Source organism: Pseudopipra pipra, chromosome 18 (assembly GCF_036250125.1).
Source record: "Pseudopipra pipra isolate bDixPip1 chromosome 18, bDixPip1.hap1, whole genome shotgun sequence".
Classification (NCBI taxonomy): Eukaryota; Metazoa; Chordata; class Aves; order Passeriformes; family Pipridae; genus Pseudopipra; species Pseudopipra pipra.
Window position 1 is genome coordinate 7,834,362 of NC_087566.1, and position 24,951 is coordinate 7,859,312.

The 24,951-nt window shown below is 54.9% G+C and overlaps 1 protein-coding gene across 1 annotated transcript; it reads right to left on the reverse strand.

Moving 5' to 3' along the window:
* Positions 1–617: 617 nt before the first annotated feature.
* Positions 618–24,951, reverse strand: WSCD2 (WSC domain containing 2). Its single transcript, XM_064674927.1, has 9 exons — positions 24,709–24,951; positions 14,073–15,005; positions 9,807–9,921; positions 9,139–9,323; positions 8,063–8,184; positions 7,302–7,476; positions 6,257–6,421; positions 4,287–4,487; positions 618–2,518 (listed from the first exon to the last, which is right to left on the reverse strand). Exons 2-9 carry the CDS (start codon positions 14,446–14,448, stop codon positions 2,166–2,168), a joined length of 1,692 nt encoding a protein of 563 aa, XP_064530997.1. The 5' UTR covers positions 14,449–15,005; positions 24,709–24,951; the 3' UTR covers positions 618–2,165.

Genomic DNA, 24,951 nt, shown 5'->3' on the forward strand with positions numbered 1-24,951 from the left:
TGTTGCCGTGGGTTGGGAAGGGGTTTGTGGGGGCGGTGGGGCAGATGTGGGGTCCCCCTCCCCACGCCCCTCCTTCTCCTGACAAGCTGCAGCCCAGGCTCTGAGCGCGTTGGCTGCACGCAATGTCAGCTCTTAATTGTTTTATCTCCGAGATTAATTGGCTTTTGGGGTTTAATTATTTCCGAGGGGCGGAAGGGAACGCTGCCCCTTTGGCAGCCACGGCCTGTCAGAACAAATCACGCCTGACGTGCGTCTTCATCACTGCACACCCAGTGCTGCTATAAAAAAAGGGATTTCACCAACTCTTGATCAGAAATAAGGAATAAATTGCACCGAACCTGCTCTTGCTCCAGCGCTGAGGAAGGTTGGGAGGCACCAGGAATAAAGTCTGCAGTGAATCTCCCCATGGACCCCAACAAACCTGTGCTGAAGGACACTATAAAGGTACTAAAGCTCCCAAGAAGGAGCCCCTTTGGTTGTGTTGTCAGTGGTTTAAACACAGAAATCACATTGCTGGGATTAAAGGTGGGGGAGAGGAGCTGTATCCTGTGGGACACCCTGGTCTGGGATGGGGGGGGGGGGCTCAGGTGGCCCCACAAACACACGGGGAGGCAGAATAGCAACAAAGTCTCTCCTTTAATAGCTGGATTGACCTGAGGATTTGTTCTGACCGAGGTAAACAGCCCCGGGGCTGCCGTGAGTGAAGGAGCGTGGGCTCAGCTCCATTCCCAAAAAACCTCCAGCCATTTGTCAAGGGAAGAGTTAAAACCAGGGCAGCTGCTCCCTCTGAACACATTCACCCACCTCCGTGCAAAAGAAACAGGGAGCAGGAGCCCCCCAGCCCGTGTTTGCTCCTCAAGCACATTAGAAAAATATATTTTTATTTAAATTCTCCTTTTTCTCCATGGAATTTTCTTCTCTCTTTAAATATAGATCGAGTGGTGTGTCTCGATTTGACCTGTGCCTGTGTTTCTATCAAGATCAAGAATTAAAAGCCAATTGTTCAACATCTAATCTAGAAAAGGCTGCGTACAATATATGGCTTTTGCACCTACATCCAAAGGGAACTCACAGGTTGGGAATATTGGGGGAGCTTGTTTGGGGCAAAGCCAGGACAGGGACAGGCTGGGAGGGCAGCGTGGGATGAGGGGATGGCTGGGGATCACATGCAGCTCTGCACAAAGCCAGCCTGGAAACGGCACCTTCCTGTGCCCACAGGATCCTTTGGTTTGGGTTGGGGCTCAGGGGGGCTCAGCCCCCCCAAAGCTCAGCCCCAGGGTTTGCTCCCCACTGCAGCTCCTGGCCCCCAAAAGTGCTGCTGGGGGGCTGTTCTGGCTCATGAGCTCCTGAAATGAGGCACAGATGAGCTCCTGGGTTGCAAAAGCTCTTCTGTCCAGGGCCAACGTCCCCCTCTTGAGCATCATCCCTGTGGAGGGGGGACATCCCACCTGTAGCCACCCAGGTGGGGGTCATGGACTCCTCCAAGGCTGGACCAGCGATGTTGCCTGGTGCTAGGGCAGCACTGGGGAATACAGCCTTGCTCCAGGGAGCCAAGGGAGCCAAGGGCTGGCTCATGGGGGCACAGCCACCTTGTTTGGGGACATTACTCTCCCCAGCACAGCCTTCCTGATTCCCATCTGGAATGATGGGATCCGTGGGAGCAACACCCACGCAATACCACCCCTTGGCCTAAGGCTGATGGATTCCATCCAGGGACAAGCAGATGCCTCCCGGGGCTGGCCATGGAGTGAGGGGAGTTTGGGGATACCCACCCCTGGGAGCTCAGCTCCAGTGGCACCGGGTCCGTCAGGCACGGCCTGTGTCCCTCAGCCAGCCCAAGGAGACCACAAACAACCCAGGGCACTTCCAAGGACCACAGATAAAATCCATTGCACTTCCAAGGAGGGCTGTGGCAGCCGGAACAGGAGTGGGATGGAGCAGGAACCCTGTGGTGGTGAAGGCACCCGTGTCCCCTTGGCGCTGCCACCTTGCCGGGGTCTGTGATGGCCAAACAAGCTCAGCACTGGCTGGGGACCACTCGTCGCTCATGCAGGGAGTTGATCAACAGCTATAGCAGCAGATGGAGAATTAAAAGCAGAGCCACCCACTGGGTGGAATTAGGCAGAGGCCGGGAGCAGGGTCAGGTCCCCCCGCCATCATCACCATCATCTCGGGTAATAATCGTCCGGGACCCCCGACAGGTTCCGGAGCTTCAGAGCCGTGTCCACTGTTTTGATGTAGCCACTGATCATCTTCCTCATCTCGGGGGTGTAGGGGTCATACTCCAGTTTCCTCAAGCCGGATCGCTTGAAGTTGCCGTCCTTCTGGCCCTCGACGCAGAGCAGCCTGTCCTCGCAGGCAGTGATGCCCAGCAGCCCCACCATCCGCTGTAGCTGCACGAAGAGGTCCCGTTTCAGGTCCTCAAAGTGCACCACCAGCACCTTCTTGCCGTAGCGCAGCCAGTCGAGGGTGTGGGTCGCCCACCACGGCGCGTAGTTGGCCACGAACTCCGGCCACTCTGGAAAGAAGGAGCAGAGGACACAGTGGGTGGGTGGGTGTGCTCTGTGCCCTCCCACACCCCTGCTGAGATCTCTCAGTTATCCTGCTGGCTAATTGATCCTCCCATAGAAACCTGGTGGTAAAAGGGGTAAGGAAACATCAATAATGAGCCACAGCTCTCCTGATGGTGCCGCACAGACCCATCCACGACACATAAAAGCTCTGGACATCGGCCTCTTCCTCGTGTCCTTCCCACAAAACCAATGCCTGATTAATTGCTGAGCTGAGTTTAATTCCCTGAGGAATCATTAAACACAGGATCTGTTTCATTAAGCAGATCCAGGACAATTCACCTTGTGTAATCATATCACATAAAACTTTGCTTTGGAACCGCTCCAGGGATATCGTAAAATTAACGTCATGGAACCAAACAGGAGTTTGGCCTCTGCAGGGCTGGGAATGGGGGGGAAGGAAATCCCCCCTCCCTGCACCAGCACCTGGGGGTGAGGCTGGAGAGAGGTCATGGTGCTTTTTTTCCCAAATTTGCCCCCAAATTAGTTCTTGAAAGAAGGAAATTATTTGGAGAGCTGGGCTGCAGGGAAGACTGTGGATGGGACCCTCCTCCTCCGTGGCCAAGTCTAGCCAGGCTGAGCCCAGATGGGATCAGCAAAATGGGGCTCACCAACCAAACAATGGAAAATCTCCATCTTTCCCAGCAAGTTCTGACAATTAACCTAGTTATGCTGTACATCCTCCAGAAAGAATTTGGTGATGTATTTTGTTGCACATTCAAATGGAATGGTGCTGGGTAGAGGGAATGGTCCCCTCTGCCTGGCCTGCCCCTCCCCTTGGAGGCATGAGGCATGGGACAGGCTGGGGAGGGAGTTGGGATTGGGATGAGTCAGGATGGTCCCTGTGGTGCTGGAGTGATGGTCCCACATCCCCTCTCCAGCTCTATGTGCAGTTGGATAGGGATAAAATCTACCAAGAGGCTCCTGGCCCACCATGGTGGGGCAATGGCAGCCCAGGGACTTTCGCAGGGAGACAAGGTTTGGGGGATATCACTCCCTCCTGGTTTTATGGGATGGGGAGAGCAGGGCTGGGCTGTCTCTGGCTCTGTGAGCACATGGAGATAACGAAATCCAGACACAAAACAGCCACAGCAGCAAAAGCTCCCCTTAAATAAACTCAGAATTAAGGGTAGCAGATGTTCAATCAAGCTAAATATTTTAACTCTTTCCAATGAAGTCAATCCCACAACAGCAATTTGTAAATTGCTGTAATTAACCAGCCTGCACGACATGCCTGTGCATGGGAAAGGTGGTGGCTCCGGAGCAGCCGGGCACACGGAAATCCCACCCGGATACCGCCTTGTCCATAGGGATGGGCTTGTGACAGCCACCACTCCCTCTGATGACACTGGGGACAGGAGATGCCCATCCCTGCTCTGGCCCCACCCAGGGCAGCGTGGTCCTGCTGTTCCATCCCATCGTGTCCCGTCCCATCCCACCCCATTCTAATCTGTTCCATCCCATTGAACCCATCCCACCCCATTCTAATCCATTCCATCCCATCCCACCCCATCCCACCCAGCGCAGGAGCTCTCAGCCATGCAAGACGATGCTGTGGGTCACACCAGGAGATGGACATGGTGACCCCAAAGTGATGGCACAGCCCAGGATTCCCCAGTGGAGACCCAATTTGGGCTCTGCCGGGCTTTACCACCAATTTCCCAGCTCTGGTGGCCAGGCTGCAGCTCTCCCATCAGATCCCAACCCCTGGCCTACCTTTGCCCTTCCAGTGGGCGTGAGCGGCGAAGCCGATGTGTCCCCCGTACTTGCGGTTGAACTCGGCCATCAGGGCCTTGTAGGGGTTCCTGATGAGCAGGATGGCAGAGTCGAAGGACTCGATCTCCTTCTGGCCACTCTCGTGGGTCTTGATGCAAATCGTCCTCCCGCTGCGCCAGTGGTCCCGCTCGCCCTTGAATCCTGCCGGGACAGAGCCCAGTGGGAATAATAAAAGGGAGCTGGGAGGGCTCAGCGTGGACAAAAGGAGGCTCAGGGGGGACCTTGTTGCTCTCCACAGCTCCCTGGGAGGAGGGTGGAGCCAGGTGGGACTCGATCTCTTCTCCCAGGTAACAAGCGATAGGACAAGAGGAAACAGCCCCAAGTTGTGCCAGGGGAGGTTCAGGTTGGATATTAGGAAAAATTCCTTCATGGAGAGGGATGTCCAGCCCTTCACAGGCTGCCCAGGGCAGTGATGGTGTCACCATCCCTGGAGAGATTTAAAAGCCACCTGGATGTGGCACTTGGGGACATGGGTTAGTGCTGGGGGAATAGTTGGACTCGATGATCTCAAGTCCTCTCCAACCCAAACGATCCCAGGATTCTGTGAAAGGGAACGACTCAGAGATATCAGGTTGCAAAGTACAGTTGGATAAAAGCAGCTGGGACATGAAGGAGGATTTACATCCCTCTCCCAGATGGAAATCATTCATTTGCCCAAGTTATGAGTCACATAAAAGTCATGAGAGGGTGGGTACCAGCACGGGGGCTGCTCAGAGCTGCATCTCCCTGGCCATGCTCAGCTCTTGTGCTTGTTTTGGGGGGTCAAGAACATATTTTATAGCTATAATCTCCCTGATCACAGCATTTAAACTCTCCCATTAAACTAAGAAGGGGGAAACCCCCCCTTTTTGTGGGGCTGTGGAGGAGCCCAGGGCTGTGGTGATGCCATGAGGGGTCCAGAGAGGGGACCACCACCCCGTGCCCTGCATGGAGCATCAGGGCTGAGTCCAGCCTCCCTCCCAATCCTTGCAAAGCACAACCACCTGGAGCAGAGCCAAAGGGGAGATGAGCTGGAAGGAGCTGTATGACATCAATTATAGAAGTGTAATTTGCTCTGGGCCGTGCCGGGCGACGCGGGGCTGTGCTGGTTGACCTGCCAGTTGCCTGGATACCTCCCGGCCCCTCTGACACGGAATTAACACATAACCTACACTTGGGTGGGTGAGCAAAACCCAGCCAAGGCTTTTTCCCAGGGTTGCTCCGCTCCCTGAGATGTGGCTGCACCCGGGACTGAATGCCAGGGGCTGGAACAGTCTGTGCTCCCTCAATCAGCGCTGAGTATTTCCATCTCTGGAAGGCTGGGTTTGGCAAATTCAAAGGAATTCCTGTGGTGTTGGGCAAACAGGGGTTTAAGGGGTACCCCAACAGCTCTGTGAGTACCCCAGGCACAGATCCCAGCTTCACCACAGCCAAGGAGGAGCAGAGGATTTCCTCTCAAAGGTGCAGGAAGGGGAGGAGGAGCGGGAGAAATCTTCAAGGTCCACAAATAAAACTGTTCTAAAAGGCTATAAAATGGGGGAACTGGTGTTTTTCCTTCCCCTTGCAATGAAGTGGGTTATCACAACCCCAGAATCCCAAAATGGTTTGGGTTGGAAGGAACCTTACAGCTTTCATTCCAACCCTCTTGGAAAGGAACATTTTCCACTATCCCAGGTTGCTCCAAGCCCCGTCCAACCTGGCCTGGAACACTTCCAGGGATGGGGCAGCCACAGCTTCTCTGGGCAACCCTTGCCAGGGCCTCACCACCCTCACAATTTCCTCATAATATCTGACCAGGACACCCTCAGTCCAACCATCCCATGGAGCAGCATCGCTCACACCCTTCCTGCAGACCCACAGGATGTCACCAGGACCTTTCCCAGCTCAGATGGGACTGGTGCACTCCCAGCAATGACACCCCCCCCCCTCACCTTTGTTGTAGAGAGACCCATCAAAGTAGTAGCTGCCAGTGTAGAAGCCGGTGGCCAACTCGATCAGGTGCCGTGCCCAGGTGTTGCCAGCTCCAGGGAAGCTGGCCAGGGCCACCAGCTGCTTGGCTCGGCTGGGGAGAAACCTCCTGTCCATGCAACGGTTGTCTGCAGTGAGAAACAGTCATGGCACATCAGGAATGTGTCATGGAAACATGGTTTTCCTGTAGGGACGTCCCACTGCCTCCCGGGAGGATGGAGGAGCAGCAGTGAGGAGGCGGATGCTACAAGGAAAGGTGCCCTGCCCAAAGCACACAGGGACATCCCAAAAGGTCCTGAACACCTCAAGGAGTCCTAAACGCCCCAAAAAGTCCCAAGGAGAAGATAGTTCTCTGCCATTACCAGCTTCTTGCTGCCTGCATCCTTAGAGAAGAGTGAGTAACAGGGAGGCGTGTGCCTAGCAACGTTCCTGCTTTTTTTATGGATGAATGAACAAACATTTCCAGCATGGCCTCAAACACTGAAGGCGGGATCGTGACAAGACTGACCTGCTCTGAACCAAAACCACCCGAATTTGGGTCCTCACTTGCTCCCTTCAGCCCTTTCCTCTCCCAGTAAAAGTTTTCCCCTTTCCCTGTGCTTCCCTGTCTCCATGGTCCCAATGCCAGAGGACAGGAGCCCTCTCTGTGCAGCATCCTGGGGAATTTCTGCCTGGTTACAGTTTTTCCCCCCCCCATGTTATTCCCTGGAGCTCATCCCCTCTGGATGGTGAACCCTCTGTGGATTCACCAGCCGGTGCCAAGGAGGTGGGAAAAGCCCTGGCAAGGAGGGATCCTTCCAGAGGCAGATGGAAAACTGCTCTTCCCTGCAGCTGAGTCAGGCAGTAACTACAGCTGTTTGTTCAGGGGAGGACCAGTTTCCCAGGAAATTCAAAGAAATGCTAATTTTTAATGGAACATGCTGCGAGCTCACACTCGCTTTCCTCCGGCATTCCCAGGAAGGGAGTGGGAAAAGGGTGCTGGAGTGGTCCTTGCCTGTCCCAGCTCACCTTGCACCTGGGTCTGGTAGACCAGCAGGAAGTCGGCGGTGCCGCAGCTCTCAAACTCCTCCCCGGGGCACTTCTGGGCACAGAGCTGCTCGTCCTCGCGCTCGTGCAGCGGGAACAGCGTCGTGGGGAATCCGCAGTGGCACGAGGTCCCTGCCAGGGCCGACAGCGGGTATTCCTGCAGGGATGGGCACATGGAGGGCAGCCAGTGGCACTGCCCCTGTTCCCCGTGGCAGATCCTTCCTCTGCCCCTCATACCTGTCCTTGCTGACCTGGTCCCACTGTGCGGTGCGGGCTGGTTTGCAGCATCATTCCAGCCCATTCCAGCCTCCTTCCAGGCCATTCCAGCATCCTTCCAGGCCATTCCAGCATCCTTCCAGCATCATTCCAGGCCATTCCAGCATCCTTCCAGGCCACTCCAGCATCATTCCACCACCCTTCCAGCATCATTCCAGCACATTCCATCATCCTTCAAGCATCATTCCAGCATCCTTCCAGCACTCTTCCAGCATCATTCCAGCACCCTTCCAGCATCATTCCAGCACCCTTCCAGCATCATTCCAGCACCCTTCCAGCATCATTCCAGCACCCTTACAGCCCATTCCACTGTCCTTCAAGCCCATTCCAGAACTCTTCAACTGTCATTCCAGCACCCTTCAATCATCATTCCAGCACCCTTCAAACATCCTTTCAGCATCCTTCTAGCTCACTCCAGCCCTTTCCAGCACCCTTTCAACATCCTTCCAGCATCCTTGCCCCAGTACCTTCTCAGTGCAGAAGTCCACACACTTGTCCACAGACATGTTGAGCATGAGCTGGCTGGCGGGCAGGGCGATGGACACGTTGTCCGGCCGGCGGAAGCACCCTCGGAATATGGCACTGCCATCTGCGAGGGAAAGAGGCCACAGTGACCCTGGCACCACTGCCCCCCAAAAATGACACCACCACACCCCAAAAATGACATCACTGCACTCCAAAATGGCACCGCTGCCACCCTGTGTGCCCCAGGCTCGGGAGCAGGAGCCTCTGCGTGACACAGCATTCCCGTCTCCCGCCGCTCCATCGGCTTTTCCCCGGCTCCCGGCCCCCCTCCGGCGGTGCAGCCGCGTTGGCTGATGCGCTCGCCCGGCTGCTTACGGTGCAAAATCAGAGCAAAACCCCGGTAGCAAAGTCGGGTTTATTTTTGCTTCGCTATTTTTATCAACTCGGTGATCCCGGGCTGCAGGAGTGGTGGAAACAGCGAGGACTGCAGGACTGGGGCTGGGCTGGTCCCTCCGGGATCCGTGCCCTGAGGGGTCCCATCCCACCACTCCCGGTACCTGGGCAACCTCAGCCCCACTGCGGATTCCTGGTGATGGGAGCTCTAATTGCTCCACCCTCTTTCCCACTGTTTGGGAATGAGGAAAGACAAGCAGCAAATGTGGGTAATTATAGAGCTGCCTAATTGGGAGCTAAACGAGCTACTCTGACAGGGAGCACCCTCGGCTCTGTCTAGAGCTCCCGCACATCCTTCATCCCGCAGCACACACTGAATGCACTGATGGTCAGGAAAGAGATCGTGTCCTGAAGTCCCCCAAAATGCCCTGAATTTCTGCTGGGGTCCTTGGGGTTCCCTGTTCCAACCTGCCCCATCCGGCAGCATTCCTCACAGGGGGATTCCTGTGGTTTGCAGGAGCAAAACTACCCCCCCCCCCCAGACCTGAACCTCTCTCAAACCACTTCTACCGAGCCACGACCCGGCTTACACGGCACAGGGATGTCAGGATCACCCCTCCAGCACCGCGAGGGGTTCCCCCATTCCAGGGCTGAGCCAGGAGCTGTGTGGATGCCACTGACTTACATCTCCTGGCGGATTCCTGGGCCAGCTCCAGGCGGTAGATGGAGAGGCGGTTGATCCCACCACAGGTGTTGCTCCGCTCCCCCTTGCACTCCATGTTACACTCGGACTCGCTGGCGTTCGACGCCTGGATCTTGTGCCCACAGTAGCACTCGGCGCCAAATTCCAGTCCTGCATAGAGGTACCCCCTGTGGAGAGGGAGATGGGGGGCTCAGACATTCCTGGGATATCCCCTGTGGAGAGGGGGACAGGGGACTCCCTGGGGATTTTGAAGGAGCATCTGTGCCACAGCCTGCTCATGGCCAGTGCTGGAAGCAGCGCTGCATCCCAAGGGTTCATTTTTGGGCTAGTGATTATTGTAGGGCCCTTCCAACTGAAAATATCCTATCCTATCCTATCCTATCCTATCCTATCCTATCCTATCCTATCCTATCCTATCCTATCCTATCCTGTTATTCAATCCTATCATATCTTATTCCAATCCATCCCATCCTATCTTATTATTGCATTGCATTCTGTGTGCCGGGAACGACAGAGATGGTGTACAAGGATTCATGGAGATGGTGTGCAGGGATTGGCAGAGATGTTGTGCAGGGATTGATGGACATGTTGTGTAGGGATTCATGGAGAAGGTGTGCAGGGATTCCTGGAGACACAGTGCCCTGCCCTACCGCTCGGCACAGTTGTCCTGGCAACGGAAGACTGTCATCTTCTTGTAGTCGAAGAAGGACATCCCACGCAGGGTCCGCTGGTGAGTGTTGTCCACGTAGCAGCCGATGTATCGTGCTGGGGGTGGAGAGAGGAGAGGGGGGTAAGAACCCACTGGGGCTGAGCCCACCCATTCCCACCTCCTCTTGATTATTCCCTAAATAGGGATTGTACCCTGTTTGTTTGCTTTGGAAACATGTGCTCTGGGAACAACAAACAGGGAAAGGTGTCTAATGCCCAGGAACACCCTCATGGATAGAAGGAATCCTGTGGCTCTGCACTGAGGGTTCTCCTCTTCCTCCTTTTCCTCCACATTAGCCTCCAAGCTGAGCAAAGCTGCTCCAAAAGATGAGCTACATAGGAAAATAACCCATCCCCTTCACCCTGCCCTGCTGGGAACACAGGGCTGGGCAGAATGGAGAAATATCATTTAACACACATTTTCCTCAGCCAGCGGCTCATTTTCCCCAGCCCCAGCCTGGGAGCAGAGGATGTTTGTCCAGCACTGACACTTGGCAAGTAAAGGCTGATGCCTGTGCTGAGAGTAAATGAAGATGCCAGGAGAGAGGGAATAGAGCTGAATGAAGTCACACTAAAATCATTTACTTGACAAATGTAGCCTTTCCCAATAACCTGAGCACCAAGAGCCATCTCCTGCGTGCCTGCGGCGACATTCCGTGCTGGCTGTAGGCTCTTGTTAGGAGTGAGATGGTCCACGAGCTGTCCCTGCTCAGCCTCCTCGTTAGGTGCCCTCATTAGCACCCTCGTTAGTGCCCTGCTCCTGCTCCCACCCGAGTGTTTGCTGTGAGGAGACGCCTTAGATCAATGCAGGGATGTGGAGCTGGACCAGGGATGCTCAGCATCCTCACTGCCACTGCTGCTCCAGGAGAACGGGGTATGGGAGCTGTGGGACGAACCATCAGTAATCAGCTAATGAGGTGTCCATTAACATGTTCTGGGAGAGGTTGTTCAGCCAGACACCCAGTGGGTGCTCCAGGGAGAGGGGAGGGCAGCACTTGGGACCAGTGGCTGGGTCTTAGTGGCCCAGCACTGATGGCAGAACTGGTGTGGAAGCCCAAACCAGTCCGGTTCACCTCACTCCCTGTTCCAGGTGTGCAACCTCAGTGAATATAACAGCAGTAATTCACTTTTTATTCCACTATCCCAGATTGCTCCAAGCCCCATCTAACCTGGCCTTGGACACTTCCAGGGATGGGGCAGCTACAGCTTCTCTGGACAACCTGTGCCAGGGCCTCACCACCCTCACAGGGAATTATTTGTTCCATATATCTAATCTGTGCCACTCCAATTCGAAACCACACTGTGGGATAATACTTTTCACCTCCTCCCTGCATTCCACATCTGACCCAGCTCACCAAGCACACCCCATCCATGGTGTGCCCCACACAGGCCCCCCCATTCCCCACCAGTGCTGCAATAGCCTTCCCAAGCCAGCCTGGGGGAAGGTGGAGGAGGAAGACAGAGAGAAATGTGTCTGATAACTTTAACCACCAGGGCCATAACTCATTGCTCCCAATTACTCCCAGCAGAACGTGGCATTTCCTCAGGGCTGGGCAGGTTTTGGCTGGTCAGCGCATTCCAGCCCTGACAGATCCAGCGGGGGCAGGATTTCTCCAGTCACTTGCACCGAGCTGGTGACTGATGTGCATTACCTTCAATCCATTGCTCTTGACATATGTGTGCTGTTACTTATTGGGAAGCCAACTGGAATAATTAGGGACATAAGAGGGCAGAAGTGAAGGGGTTGATGCTGAGAGGCGGGCGGTGGGTTCAGCACAGCTTCCAAGGAGAGGGGGGGCTGCCCCAGCACGCGGCTCACATGGAATCAGGAAGAATTTTGGAGCACGTTGGAAACAAGTGTGTGAACAGACAGATCAACACAGCAATTGTCATTAAATTCTCCAAACATCCCACTCTTCCAGGAGCTAGGGATATAGGGATGGCTCTGGCTGTGTGCCTGGAGTGTCTGCTCCCCCTTTCCTCATGGCATTGCTTGGTTGTGTGTCATAGCTGGGAATGGCTGGAAATGTCCAGTAAAAGACAGGGATGGATGTGGCTGAGGGCTGGGGACAGTGCCTGCTTCCCCTGCCTCACTGCCTCGAAATTCTCCCGGGTTTGAGGCAGGAGATGCACATTCCCACAGGGATGCTCCTTCCCAGGGGGAAGCAGATGAGCTGAAGCCATTCCCTGGCAGGCCTGACGCTGCCGGCAGAGGGAGGAGGAGGAAGAAGAGGAGGAGGAGGGAGAAGGGAGCCGCACATCACACTCAGGAAAGCAGAGCTGACTTTCGGAGCCGTATTCCCTCTGGAACAATCTCACGTGGCAGAGCCTCCACAGCCGCCTTGTTAAGCTGTCCCCTGCCTAATTACCAGCACCATTAAATCCGCCTGCTCCTGCCAGATATCCCGGTGCTTTGGAGAAGAGCAGGGGAGCGAGGGGGTGCTCAGCCCATCCCCTGAGGCTCCCCCAGCCCTGCTGGCACACCAGGCACAGCGGGCACGTGGGATTTCTCAAGTCGGAGAATTTCTCCACCCCATCCTGCTCGGGAGCTGCCGAGATGCTCATGGAGTCATTAAAAAGGGGGAAATGATGTTTCTAGACCACATGGGAGCAGCTAAACCCGTTGAAGCTCAGCCCTGCATCCCGTCACTGTCCCCTGTGGTCGGGCACAGGAGGTGGTGGTGCCAGACGGGGTTAATTGTGGAGGACACGGTGCATATGGCCTGGACTGGAGCCTGCTTGGGGTCCTTATGGTGTCTGACAGCTCAGGGACCATCTGCTTGGGATTCACTAAATGTCAACTTGTATTAAGAGCGACGTGACCACTGAAATGCCCCCGGAGACCCCTCAACACAGGGATACAAAAGGGGAACCATCTTCAGCTCGTTTTAGCAGGAGAAAGTCCTATAAGCACCTCGAGATATTTTTACTTTGGTTTCCAAGCCTGGATCATGCATGGAGGACTTTACCTGCTGTGGGGCTGGTGGCTGAGGAGGAGCACCTCATGCCCTGGGATCAGCCCAGGTTGGGGGGGACCAAGCCTGGACCCTTGTGAAACCACGGGGTTGGGGGTTCCTGCTTCCCTCCATCCACACCTCCTGCCCCACCAACAGTCCAGAAAGCTGAATCTCCCAGCCTGGGATGCTCAGAGAATTGTAAGTGCCCAGCCCATGAGGCAACTCTGGAGCAAGCCTGGATTTGGGGTGTGGACTGGTGCAACAATTACAGGAATTAGGGGTCTCCATGGATATGCATTCCCACACCCTGGACCTTGGGAGAGGGGAATGAGATGGTCCTTCCCCAGTGGGGCTGCAGAGCAGAGAGGGGACACAGGGGGTGTTTGGGTGACTGGCACTGGGTGCTCATGGGTGCCAGAGGGCTGGATAACCTCAGGGATGCCAAACCTGACAGGATGGCAGCTCCCAGCCACCCGAATTCCATGGGAGTGTGCAGCTCCAGCTGTGTACGGCTGCCTGCAGGATAAATAGATGGCATTTTAAAAATCGATGGGAACGACTACATTCGCTTATCCTTGGTCATTAATAATGGACCCACTTGACAACACCTCAGACACCACAGGCAGCAGCCAGGCAGGGATCTCCTGACTCCAGAGTCCAAATCCCAGCCCTGTTTGCACTTGCATGCCTGCATGGGAATCACAGCCAACCTCTGCCTTGACACTCCAACAGTGCAAACAGCCCATAAATCTGGGGTTTGTGTTCATTAGAGCCAACACAATGAAAATCAAATTTGGCCTCTGGCACAGACAAAGATGGGAGGAAGGTGGGGTGAAGCACCCCCTCAGCTGGCAGCCCCAAAAAGCAAGGGGCAACTTGGAGCTTGGTAATGCACAAGGGGGAAAGAGTGAAGATGGAAAAATAAAAGTGGATTATTGGCACTTGGGAAGAGAGGGAAGGAGGAAGAAGATCCTTCTGGAAACATCCTCTGGACTGGTGGTCTCCAAAGTGAGGTGCTGCACCCCAGGGAGTCCCTTGGGATGGGGGGGGAAAACCTCAGCGCTCGAGTAGCACATGCACACAGTTTATAAATAAATACACAATTCCTGGTGGTGCGTCCTCAGGAATGTGTTCCTGGCAGGCATACACAGCCAAACCAGCTCAGTGACCACTGTCCCGGCTCATGATGTTCCCTTAGGAAAGGCAAAAAGAAGGGACCACCCCCCACACATGTGTGTCCCCAGCCCTTACCTCTGTCCTCCTCCTTCTCGCGGCCGCTCCTGCCCCTGAGTGCCCTGCTCCGGGTGCCGCCGTTGTCCCTGGCTTTTCCCCTCTCCGCCGGTTCCTTGGAGGTGCTTTTGAACCAGGGGCCGTGTCGCCGGACCCTCCCCGGGATCGTGGCCGCTGCCTTGAAGCCGCGGCTCAGCTGCATCACCCCCAGGTAGGGCAGCCCCGGCCCCTCGCCCCCCGCGGGGCTGCGGGGGCTCCCCGGGACCGTGGGCTCCCCGGAAAAGCCGGAGTGCAGGAAAACCAAGCTGCCGGCCGCCAGGTACAGAGCCAGCAGCGTGAAGAACCTCACGGGTTTCCGCCGAAAGTACCGCTGGAGTTTTAGTAATAGCTTGGCCATAGCGTCTTCATCCCTCCCCCGGCAGCCGGCGCCGCGGGGAAGCTGCTCTTCGGCCCCAGGGACGCTCCAAGGGGGGCTTCACCCCCTCTGGATTGGTGCTGGATCCTAGGGAGCAGATGGGTGCCCCGAAAGCACAGTGAGGGCTGCAGGGTGAGGCCGTGCAAAGCTACTGCCCGAGTCTAAAAAGTCCTGGAGTGCTGGGAAAGGTGGATTTTGAGCCCCCTCGTCGTGCCCGGGGCTTTTCCAGCGCTGGCTGTCACCGGGTTATTCTCCTCCCGGCAAAGCCCCCCGGCTGTGCCTCGGAGACTGGGCCGATGGAGGGATCATGTTGAGGAAATCGAGGTTTGAAGGTGATTTGAAAGCCGATCGGTTGCCGCAGCTCCTCGCTCGCCGGAGGCACCGGCTCCGTCAGGCATCGCTCTAATGGGAACGGCACCGCTGCCCTTTCAGACAAAGAATGAAAAGTCCCTGGACGCGTCTGGAGCCTGGAATGCTGACTGGGACCCTTTGTCTAAGGGAGCCCCATTCAGCTCACTCCCAGGGCAAGAAATCTCCACCTGCAAGTCAAACAGAGGGAGGCACACTCAGGAAAGTGTCCCAGGACGTGGGGAGGATGGTGGTTCCTCCCCCTCTGTGGGGTGAGGAAGGACACCCAGGCTCTCCATTGCCTTCCAGCCCTGGAAAGGGGCATTTCCACTTCCCCCAGACAGGTAACTGGGTGCAGTGGGAGCGATGCTGGTGGGTACAGGGGTGTGGGGTTGAACTGAAACCACAGAGCCCACAGGTCTCTGCCTTGTTGTGCAGGAGAGGAGCTACAGGACAGCTCTGGGACATGTGCAGAATTCCCAATTTCACCCACAGGAGGATGAGCTGTGTACCCACACTCACGCACATGCACATTTCACCCCTAGATCCAAACATCTCTTCACCAGCACTCCAAGTGAAATCCATGGATGGACAACAGGGTAGGAGGATGCTGCCAGTGGATTCTCCGGCACCTGGCATCCCAGGGCTGGGAGATCCCATGGGAGCATGACATCCATGTGTGACTCTCCCTGTGCCTGTGTTTCAGCCCCTCATGCCCCCAGTGAGGCTTTTGCCATGACATCCTCTATCCTCCAGCCAGGACCATCTCCATTCCCACCCTGCCAGCTGGGGTGGACCCCCCACTGCCCTGGGAACACCAGGGCTACCCAGGGCCATCCCTGGTGGCTCTTGGCACAGGAAGGACAGGCAAGCCCAGGGAAGGGACAATCTCCTTCAGCCCAGCCAGGCTGGACTTCCCTCATGGGAATCCTCATGGGATTTCTCCAGCTATGAGATTCCTCTGTATTTTTCCCCCAGCTATGGAAAATTTGCTCCATTCCTTCCTGGGATAACACCACATGGGAAACGGCAGTGCCACCACATCCTGCTGACACATCAGTGTGCCAGGGATGGTCTCATGCCCAGGGTGTGCTGCCTGTCACGGTCTCATCTTATTTTAGGAAAGGAGACGGAAATAAATGGAAAGACAAAGTACCATTAGTTTAATGGCCTCCGTGTTCCTGCCATCTGTCTTCAGTTGATTAAATAAAAAATATTGGTTGAACATATGGCATGAATTATACATCAATATTTTAATCTGGGTTCCCACAGTGGTTATTCAAATACCTCTGGTTCTGCCTGGTGAACTCGGTGGAGCTCAGGGCCAGGCAGGGGCCGAGCAGTGGTGGGCACAAACCCACACCACCCGCTCCCTTGGAGCCAAAACAGCCTGAGTAAAGGCTGAGGAAACTCAGAGTAGCAGCCCAGCAAGGAGATTGTAATTTGGGCTTTTCCATGTGTAGGCACCTCTGTGCAGGACACAGGAACAGGTGGTACCTTGACATGGGCAGGGAGGGTGGCCCAGCCCCACCACAGAGGGCAAACATCCCCAGCCCAGTGGTCCAGCGGACCTGAGGGTGCTTGGCCCTGGACAGGAATCTTACAGCTTCCCCTTCCATACCAGAACAAACCCACCTGCTGGAGCTGAACATGAGGTGGTTTGGGGTGCAAACAGGATGTCTGGGGGGTTGTCCCCACTCCCCAGTGTTCCCACTGCCACCCACCCTCCTCCTATCCCAGGCTGGAGCCTGCCAGGCTCAGCAAGGAAGAGTAGCATATAAAGAAGGAGCTTAAATGACTCTCCTTAAGCATCTGGAGCTCATCCTTCTCCATCATGAACCGTGGAGTCGCAGGTCAATTACTGCACATTTGCATATATTCCATTAATGCTCCTGCTAATTGTCTGTGGGAGATAATGGGCTCGGCTCCGACTCTTCGGCTGCCTCACAGGCAGTGAGGGTGGCAAATACAGCTGGCACCAGTGCTCCCAGTATCACCATCAACACTCCCAGTGTCAGCACCAGCACTCCCCAGATTGGCACCAGTGCTCCCAGTATCAGCATCAGTGTTCCCAGTATCGGCACTGATGCTCCCAGTATCAACAACAGTGCTCCCAGTATCGGCACCAGCAGTCCCAGTATCATCATCAACGCTCCCAGTATTGGCACTAACACTCCCAGTGTCAGCAACAGTGCTCCCAGTATGGGCACCAGCGCTCCCAGTATCAGTGTTAATGCTCCCAGGGTCATCATCAATGCTCCCAGTATCAGCACCAATGCTCTCAATATCAGCCCCAATGCTCCCAGTACCGGCACCAATCCCAGGAGGGGCTGGGCATATTGGGAGCTGATGGATGTGGATGCTGGAAGCTCCCCACAACACCACTCCCTGCCTCCCACCTGCGCTCCCTGTGTTGTAGAGATCTATCCCTGAGTGCAGCAGCTTTGGGGTGAAGGACCAGCCACTCTGGGTCCCCATCACCACTGTCACCTGTCGCAGGGAGTGTCCCCAGGGGTTCCATCCTGTCCCCCACTGCCTGCATCCCACTCAGGCTGTGTTTGGGAGCAGCGCTGGTGCCAGCCCAGCCCGTGGCATGGCTGGGGGACAGTGGTGACACACTTTGGCATCCAAACTAATGAAGCAAACGGGGACATTCCTGAGCCAGCGCAGCACAATGTCCTCAGCATGGCCTTCCGTCGGCTGCTGCAAAGGCTGTCTGGAAAACTGCTGGGACAGCCAGGTCAGGGAGGGATTTATTCCCAAGCCCTCGCTTGGTTGCGACCCTCTGTCCCTGTCACGGGGCTCTGGTTGGATCCCATGGGATCGATCCAGCCCCGGGGAGCTGTGTGGCTGGAAAAATCTCCCAGCTGGCAGTGCCAGGATTGGGGTGTCCCTCCCAGCTGCCCCAGACCCCCTTGGCACCCAGAACCAAAGCACAGCAGAGCTGAGGGTAAACATTTCCCCAGGCAGTGGGTCCAACCGGGATGAGGGGCTGCTTCCTCACTGACCCCCATCACCACACTCCTGCCAGGAGCTGGAACCCTCATCCCAGCAGTGGGATAAACAGCTGAGCATTGCTCCACACCCAAATCTTCTTCCCAGCAGTGGGATGCCCAGTTCAGCATCACTCCACACCCCAATCCTCATCCCAGCAGTGAGATACCAGACTGAGCATCGCTCCACGCCCAACCCACCTCCCTCTGCGGTGTCAGCAGTCCTGAGGCCAAGGAGGCAAGGAAATCCTCATGAATTTTCCAGGTTTATCCATCCCTCCCATGCACAGGGAGGTGGGTACAGGTCCAGGGGGGCTCTGATGAGTGAGGGAGCGTCTCTGCCACTGCGAGTGACTGGGATGAGTGAGGCACCAATAAATTATACATTTAGGTCTTGTCTTCAAATTGCTCTGCAATTACTGGGCACCAAGGTTCAGTTGTCTTCAAGCACCACCTCACATCTGACCACGGCCAAACTCGCCGCCGGCTCACGTGGTTCCCCCAGGGCAGGAGAACAATCAGCCCATTAAAAACAGCAAATTAACCAACACAAGAATTCCATTAGAAGGAGAAGGCGATGGAACTATCCAATTTCATCACATCATTAGCATTTCTTATCAGAGGGACAAGGAAAGAATAGGGCTTTAAAACACAGGGGGATGGGATGGAGTCTGATGACAACAATGGGGGCCCCTGTCCCACGGGAAGGCTGTGACGCAGGTACCAACCTCAGTCCCACACCTCAGGGAGTGGAGGGAGAAGGGTCCTGCACTCAGCTGAGCATCTTTGAGTGCACAGCACAGTATCCCCCCCAAAATTCTTCAGCTGAGACCTGGAAATGGGATGATGTGAAGACCCAGAGCATGGGGTGCAAGGACCAGTTCATGGGATACAGGACCCAGTCCATGGACCCATAGTCCATAGGACCTAGTCCACAGGGCTTGCCTTGACCTGCTGTCACCCAAAAGCCACCCACTTTGGTGCAGGGACCACCAGAAAGCCCCACGTCCCTCCATCTCCACCCTCAGTTCCACAACACAGAGCAGCTCCCGTGGCCTTACACCCTCGTGCCTCCCTGGTGTGACAGCACCAACCAGTAACACCAGTATGAAACCCCAGGGACACTGGGCATCTTGTGTTGGCATCCCTGAAGCCTTTCAGCCTCCCTCCCTAGGCCTGTCCTGCAGTGGGAGCTTGGAATTGCTGCTGGGCAGAAACTGGGCAGTTTGAGCTCCCAGACGAAGCTGCCGCCGTCTACTCCAACCCCATGGAAATGGATTTTCACCCTTTCTCACTCTCTAAAGCAGAAGCAGCAAATGAGATGCATCAGGCAGAATTCAAGTACTCTTTAAATTTAAATATGTTATGGCTGGGAATGAAACCATTGGACATGGAGGTTTCCACTGCAGCAGGGAACACCTGGACCATCTGAGGCATCTCCCTTGGAGCCTCCAGCACTCTCCGATGCCTCTCCCAGGGCCAGCAGAGCACACTGAGCTTTTCAATCAAAGCAAAGTTTAGTTATTCAGCTCCTCTCTGCCTTAATTTTGCTGAGAAATGAGTTTGTGCATCCCCTCTGCCGGGGAAAGGCTTAAGAACAGTTGACTCAGCAGCTTTCGGATGTCACGGCTCATCCCAAGGAGCTGCGCTGGGATCAGATCCTGTTCCTCGGCAGTGAGACATCCCCAGGCATGTGCTTCCCTGTGGAGCTTCTAAATCCCTTCCATAGGCCAAATCACCAAGGAAAACCCTCTTATTTGGGACTTATTGGTCTGATTTGTAAATCCAGGGCAGGACTTGCCTATCTGCTGATGGATTTTTGTGCAGGATTTCCAAGCGTGTTGGGGGGTTTGTAAATCTTCCTCCTTGCTGGGATCCATGGAAGGGTTTGAACTGGAATTAGCTGGCTGATTTTCATTTATAGGCAAAACCTGATTTTTAAACATTCTGCAGAAGATTTATTGAAGGTCTCAGCACTTGCCCAGGGCCAGGGAAAGCCATGGTCACAAGTCCAGATGGGAATGAGGCTCCAGCTCTGGAGAGATCGCAGATCATTCATCCAGAGGGACAGGGCTGCCCCAGACTAATTGATTAACGGCTGCAAAAGGCCTGGAGCTCCTCAGAAACGAGGTCGTGCTGATTGCACAACCTTCAATTCGTGTTGCCTCCGCTCTCCAGGGGATGGAACCCACAGGGCACCAGCCCCGTTTCTGCAAGGGTTGAGTTATAAATAAATCCAGGAACACGGGGCTGGATGCTGCCCTGGGTTATTCCAGTGCACCGAGGTGACTGGACAGTGCTGCACAAGCCCAGGGCCTGCAGCACATCCCAGAGGGGCAATTTTGTTTAATCAAGCTGATTTAAGCAACTTCAACTCCATCTTTAAACATGGCATTGAGCTGGCATTGCAAATTCCCACAGGTATCCCAGATCCCAGCCCAGGGGATGCTGAGCCCTACAGAAAGGATGCTGATTCCTGCCAAAGGGATGCTCATCCCAGACCCCACAGCCATTAGATGACATGGGGTAGGGGATTTACTCAGGGGCAGGTGAGTGGCTCCCAGAACAAATCAAATCCAGGGTGTTTCCAGCCCCTGGAAGCACAGAAATGCTGTTGCCTTCAGGCCACTGATTCCCAGGTAATCCCACCTCCACGACTCTGCTGCTTTCTCTGCGTATTTTGCTCCAAAATGGTCCAAGCAGAGCCAAAAAGGGTGTTTTTTGCTTCACACTCTGTTCCTCCACCCACAATTCCATCCAAACACGTTCCAGCCTCTTGGAGGCTGAATTCCCCTCACATGTGTGAAAGCAGCTCATAAAGAAAACTAGTTTAAGCCATGAATCATTTAAAAAGCCAAAGGCAGGGAAGGAAATAGCCAAGTATTGCACAGATTTGGTCAGGGAGAGGATATAGGGAGTCAAGGAATGATGTAAATTAGCCAGCACAGCAGAGATCCACAGCCCTGGTACCCAGGATCCCCATCCCAGCTGCTGAAATGCACCCAAATTCACAACATCATTTTCGCTTTAATTAATTCATCTGCAACAACTCCAGTTGTGTCCGTTATCTGATTCTCTCCATCAGCATTATCCCATCTGCTGGGTTTCTTTTGGAAGAATGTTTGTGGAAGGAGCAGGGAGCTCCTTTGTTTAGTACCAGGGCTGATTGAATTTGGGTGCTGGGAGCAGGATTCCACACTGTTGTCAGCAATAAAAATGAATAATCAGCCCAACCTTCTCCTGCTGCATCCCTGCTGACCCCCAGCATCCCTCCCGGAGCAGCCCTGCTGCCAGCATCAACCCCATTGTCATGTGCAACGCTGAGAAACCTCCATTTCCCTACGATTTTCCTTTCAAGGCCAGAACAGGAAATCTGCTTGAATGGGGGTGACATACAGTGGTATTTGGGAGAGGTCACCCCGGAGCTGTGGGTCTCAGGGACATAAAGCCTGACTCCCTAGTCTCCCTCTCCCCCTTCTTCTCACCCTTGCATGTCCCTTTGGACATTTAAACCCTGTGAAAAAGGTGATTTAATTCACTCAGACGATTCTGAGTGTCTGTGAAAGGGCTTAACCTAATGAGTTTTAATGTGTCTTATGTTCTGGGTATTTTATGCCCAGGCTGCAAAATCCAGTTACGGTTTTCAGTCAGACTTAGTGAGCCGAGCCCTGCATGGGAGGGGGTGTGCTCACATGGGGAGAGGAGGAGGAGGAGGATGGGAGGAAGGCCGGGGCTGTCCCTCAGGGAGACACAGCTGGATCCCAGCCAGCTGCTGGCTCAGCAAAACTCCCCCCAGACTAAGTGCTGCCTCAATCCCGCAGGAGGAGGTTTAGGATCTAAGGGCTGGCCTCTTCCAGAGGTGGTGCCAGGACTGGCAGCCATCCCTGGAGGATGCTCATCATTCCCAAATTCTCTGGTCACTCCATTATTGGCACTCACGGACACCTGCACCATCCCTGTGACAGTGGTAGAGCAGCCCTGAGCTGCAGCCGCCAGCACATCCAGAGCCTGACAGCTCCTTGTTCCAGGGAAAGCCACGATGCTGCTGTTTTTCTCCTTGTGCTTAATGATGAGGAACAAACCCCGTAGCCAAACCAGAGCAGCCGAGTGGTTTTATCCCCAGGTTTTGAGCACCGGAGCCACTCCTGGCTCTGGGATTCGGAAAGGTGATGAGATGCATCAAAAGGATATTTCCCAAAGGGAAATCCAGGTGCACCCCACCAGCAGCACCTACAAGACCACCCCTTGTGGTATTTACAGCAGCACAAATCCCACAGAGACCATGATGGGATCCATGGGGACATCACTGGGGAGCTGGGAAGTGTGACCCCCCCATGGGGCTCAGCTCCACCGAAACATCTTCCACGGGCGCTGCGGGAGCACCCACCACATTCAGTCCATGATGAACCCTCCAAGGACGCCCTGAGTGGGGCAGAACCAAACCAAATCTGCCTGCAAAGCCCACACTCAGGTCTCCTCCATGGAGATTTCCCTCAGCCCTCATTAATCCAGGATTAGAGGCAGCTCTGGGGCAATTAACAAACGAGCTTTTCAGGCAGCAGACAATGCCTTTGCAGCCCATTAATAGAGTGAGAAGGATGATTTCTTGCAGCCCTTGCTTTAAAACCTCCTTTCCCAGGAGGGCTGATTCCTTTCTTTTCCTGCATCCTGCTGCATGGAAGAGATGGAAGGCCCAGTTTGGGGAGAGATCTGCCATTCCCACGAGTGCTGCAGGCTCACCCCTGGCTGAGCAGCACAGAGCAGGTTCTCCTGCCCCACACTCCTTCCCTGCTCCCAGGCTGAGCTCCTGGCTCCAGAGGGGGCCAACACACTGTGACAGAGGTACCAAAGCACAGAGATTCCTATCCCGGAGCAGAACCAGCTCCCTGAACAGCTCAGGGAGACTGAGGATTTGGCAGTCCCAAGAGAGATGGAGGTTAGGAGAAGCAAAGATTTTCCTGGGATCTGGACCGAGCTGGGAGAGATGCTGAATGCCCATGGAGGCTGTACCTTGCAGAAGGGGATCCTGCCTCAGCCATGGGAAGTGTGACTCTGGATGGGAGCCTGGAGGTGCTGAGGGGTGGCCCTGGGGACACAGTGGCAACAGAGATTTGGCTCCAGTGAAGTTGGAGTGAACAGGGAAAGGAAATCATGGAGAAGGAAACCTCAGAGGACAGCGCTGGGGAGGGAGCATTCCAGGCTGGCTGGAGCCCGTGGGGTGGAGGCCATGGTGAGAGCAAGGGCTGGTGGCACCCAGTCTGCTGCCAGGGTTGGGGAAAAGATCCTCCAGGAAGGACAAACCTTTTATTTCTGGGAGAGGAAAATCACCCACATGCCCCAGCTGGGCTGTGAGGGGACGAGGGCTCCAAGGGAACTTTCCTGTCCCCTGAGCATCAGGGAGCCTAAAACACAGGGAGACCTGGGAACTGCTGTGCTGGACACAGGCACCTGCAGCCCTGATGCTGCAGCTGGACCTGACTCCTTGGCTCCAGAGTCTGGGAAAGGCATCCAAAAATTCTCCCTGGGCACCCCAGGCCCATGCATGAGCAGCATAACTAATAGTATCTAGAATATTGTAATATAATGTATATGAAACTTATAGTGACTAATATATAGAATACAATACTATATGTAAAGCCATAATACCTGCTAATAATATAGAGAATATAATATAATGTATATAAACCCCACAATAACTGCTTATAATAATATATAGAATAGAACAATATATAAAAAAGTAATACCTGCAAATAATATATAGATTATAATATAACATTTATAAAAAACACAATAACTGCTAATAATATATACAATATAACATATATTAAAAAAAATCTAATAACTACTAACAAACCCCATCTCAGAGGAGCCCCTCGTGCTCAACTGTGTTGGACATTCCAAGGGCCAACTCAGCCAGGAGAGAGCTTTCCCAAGCCCAGGGAAGGGACAGCTCCTTATAAAGGATAACTGGACACAAATCCCCCCAGAGGAGAAGGTTACAACACTCACAGGATGAGAAGATGCAGGTGGGCCAGGGCCAGGCTGGGTGGGGACACCCCGGGGCTGGGAGCTCCCCCCCTGCCAGGCTGTGATTCCCAGCTCTGGATTAAACTTTCCAGCCAGGAAAGTTTATTTAATCCTGCCTTCACACAGGAAAGGGTTTATAAGGCTCAGCTCAAGGTTACCTTCATGCCACTCTGCAACAGCCTCTGCTCTCCCTGCACATATGGTTTGCTTAACTTTATATTAAAATATTCCCTTAAGTTGCCAGCTTGGATATGGAAAGAAGAAAATGAATAGAGAAGGGGTTTTTGAACAGATTATATTTGCTCTCCATTTCCCTTGCAGAGATATTCCTGCTCAAAGTCTCGGGAGGAGGAGGAGGAGGAAGAGGGGAGCTCTCTCCCGCCTCTCTCCCTCTCCAAAGCAAAACCCTCCCGAAACCAGCAGAAAACAGTGAAAAATCCCTGCCGGGATGAGGCGGGAACGATCAGCTCCCGCACATCAGCAGGGGTTTCGGTCCCCCCTCCCCACCTCAACTTCCCACACACGCAGCCGCGATTTCCCTTTCCCACGCACATTCCCGCCGGGCCGGGGTCCCACCGCCCCGGGCTGGGGGCTCCCCCTGTCCCCCCCCCCCCCCCGCCCCTTCCCCCCAGTCCCGCCGCTTCGTGTTGCGCTTTTCTCCCTTCTTTTTTTTTTTTTTAATTTCCTTTTTTTTAAATCTTTTTTTATTTCCCGGGGAGGGGGTGTTTTTTGGTTCGTCCTCTCTTTTTCTGGTTGTTATTTTGGTTTTTTTTTTCCCCGCAATTCCCGCGGTTTTACCGCGGTGCCCCCTCCCCGCACCCCAACCCCGAGCGCAGAGCCCCCTTTATCCCCCCCCTCCACACCTCCTCCTTACCTTCCGCGGGCCCAGCCCGGCCCGGCCGCCGCCGCTCCATCCGTCCCTCCATCCGTCCATCCCTCCATCCATCCCTCCGTCCCTCCATCCGCGGCCGCCCCCGGGAGCGGCGGGGCCGGGGGGGCTCCGGGCGCGCACTGCGGGCCGGCCCCGCGGTCGGGGGGGCTGCGGTGCCGCTCGGGGGGGCTCCGGGGGTGCCGGTGCCGGCCGGGGGGGGCCCGGCCCGGCGGCTGCCGCTCGGCT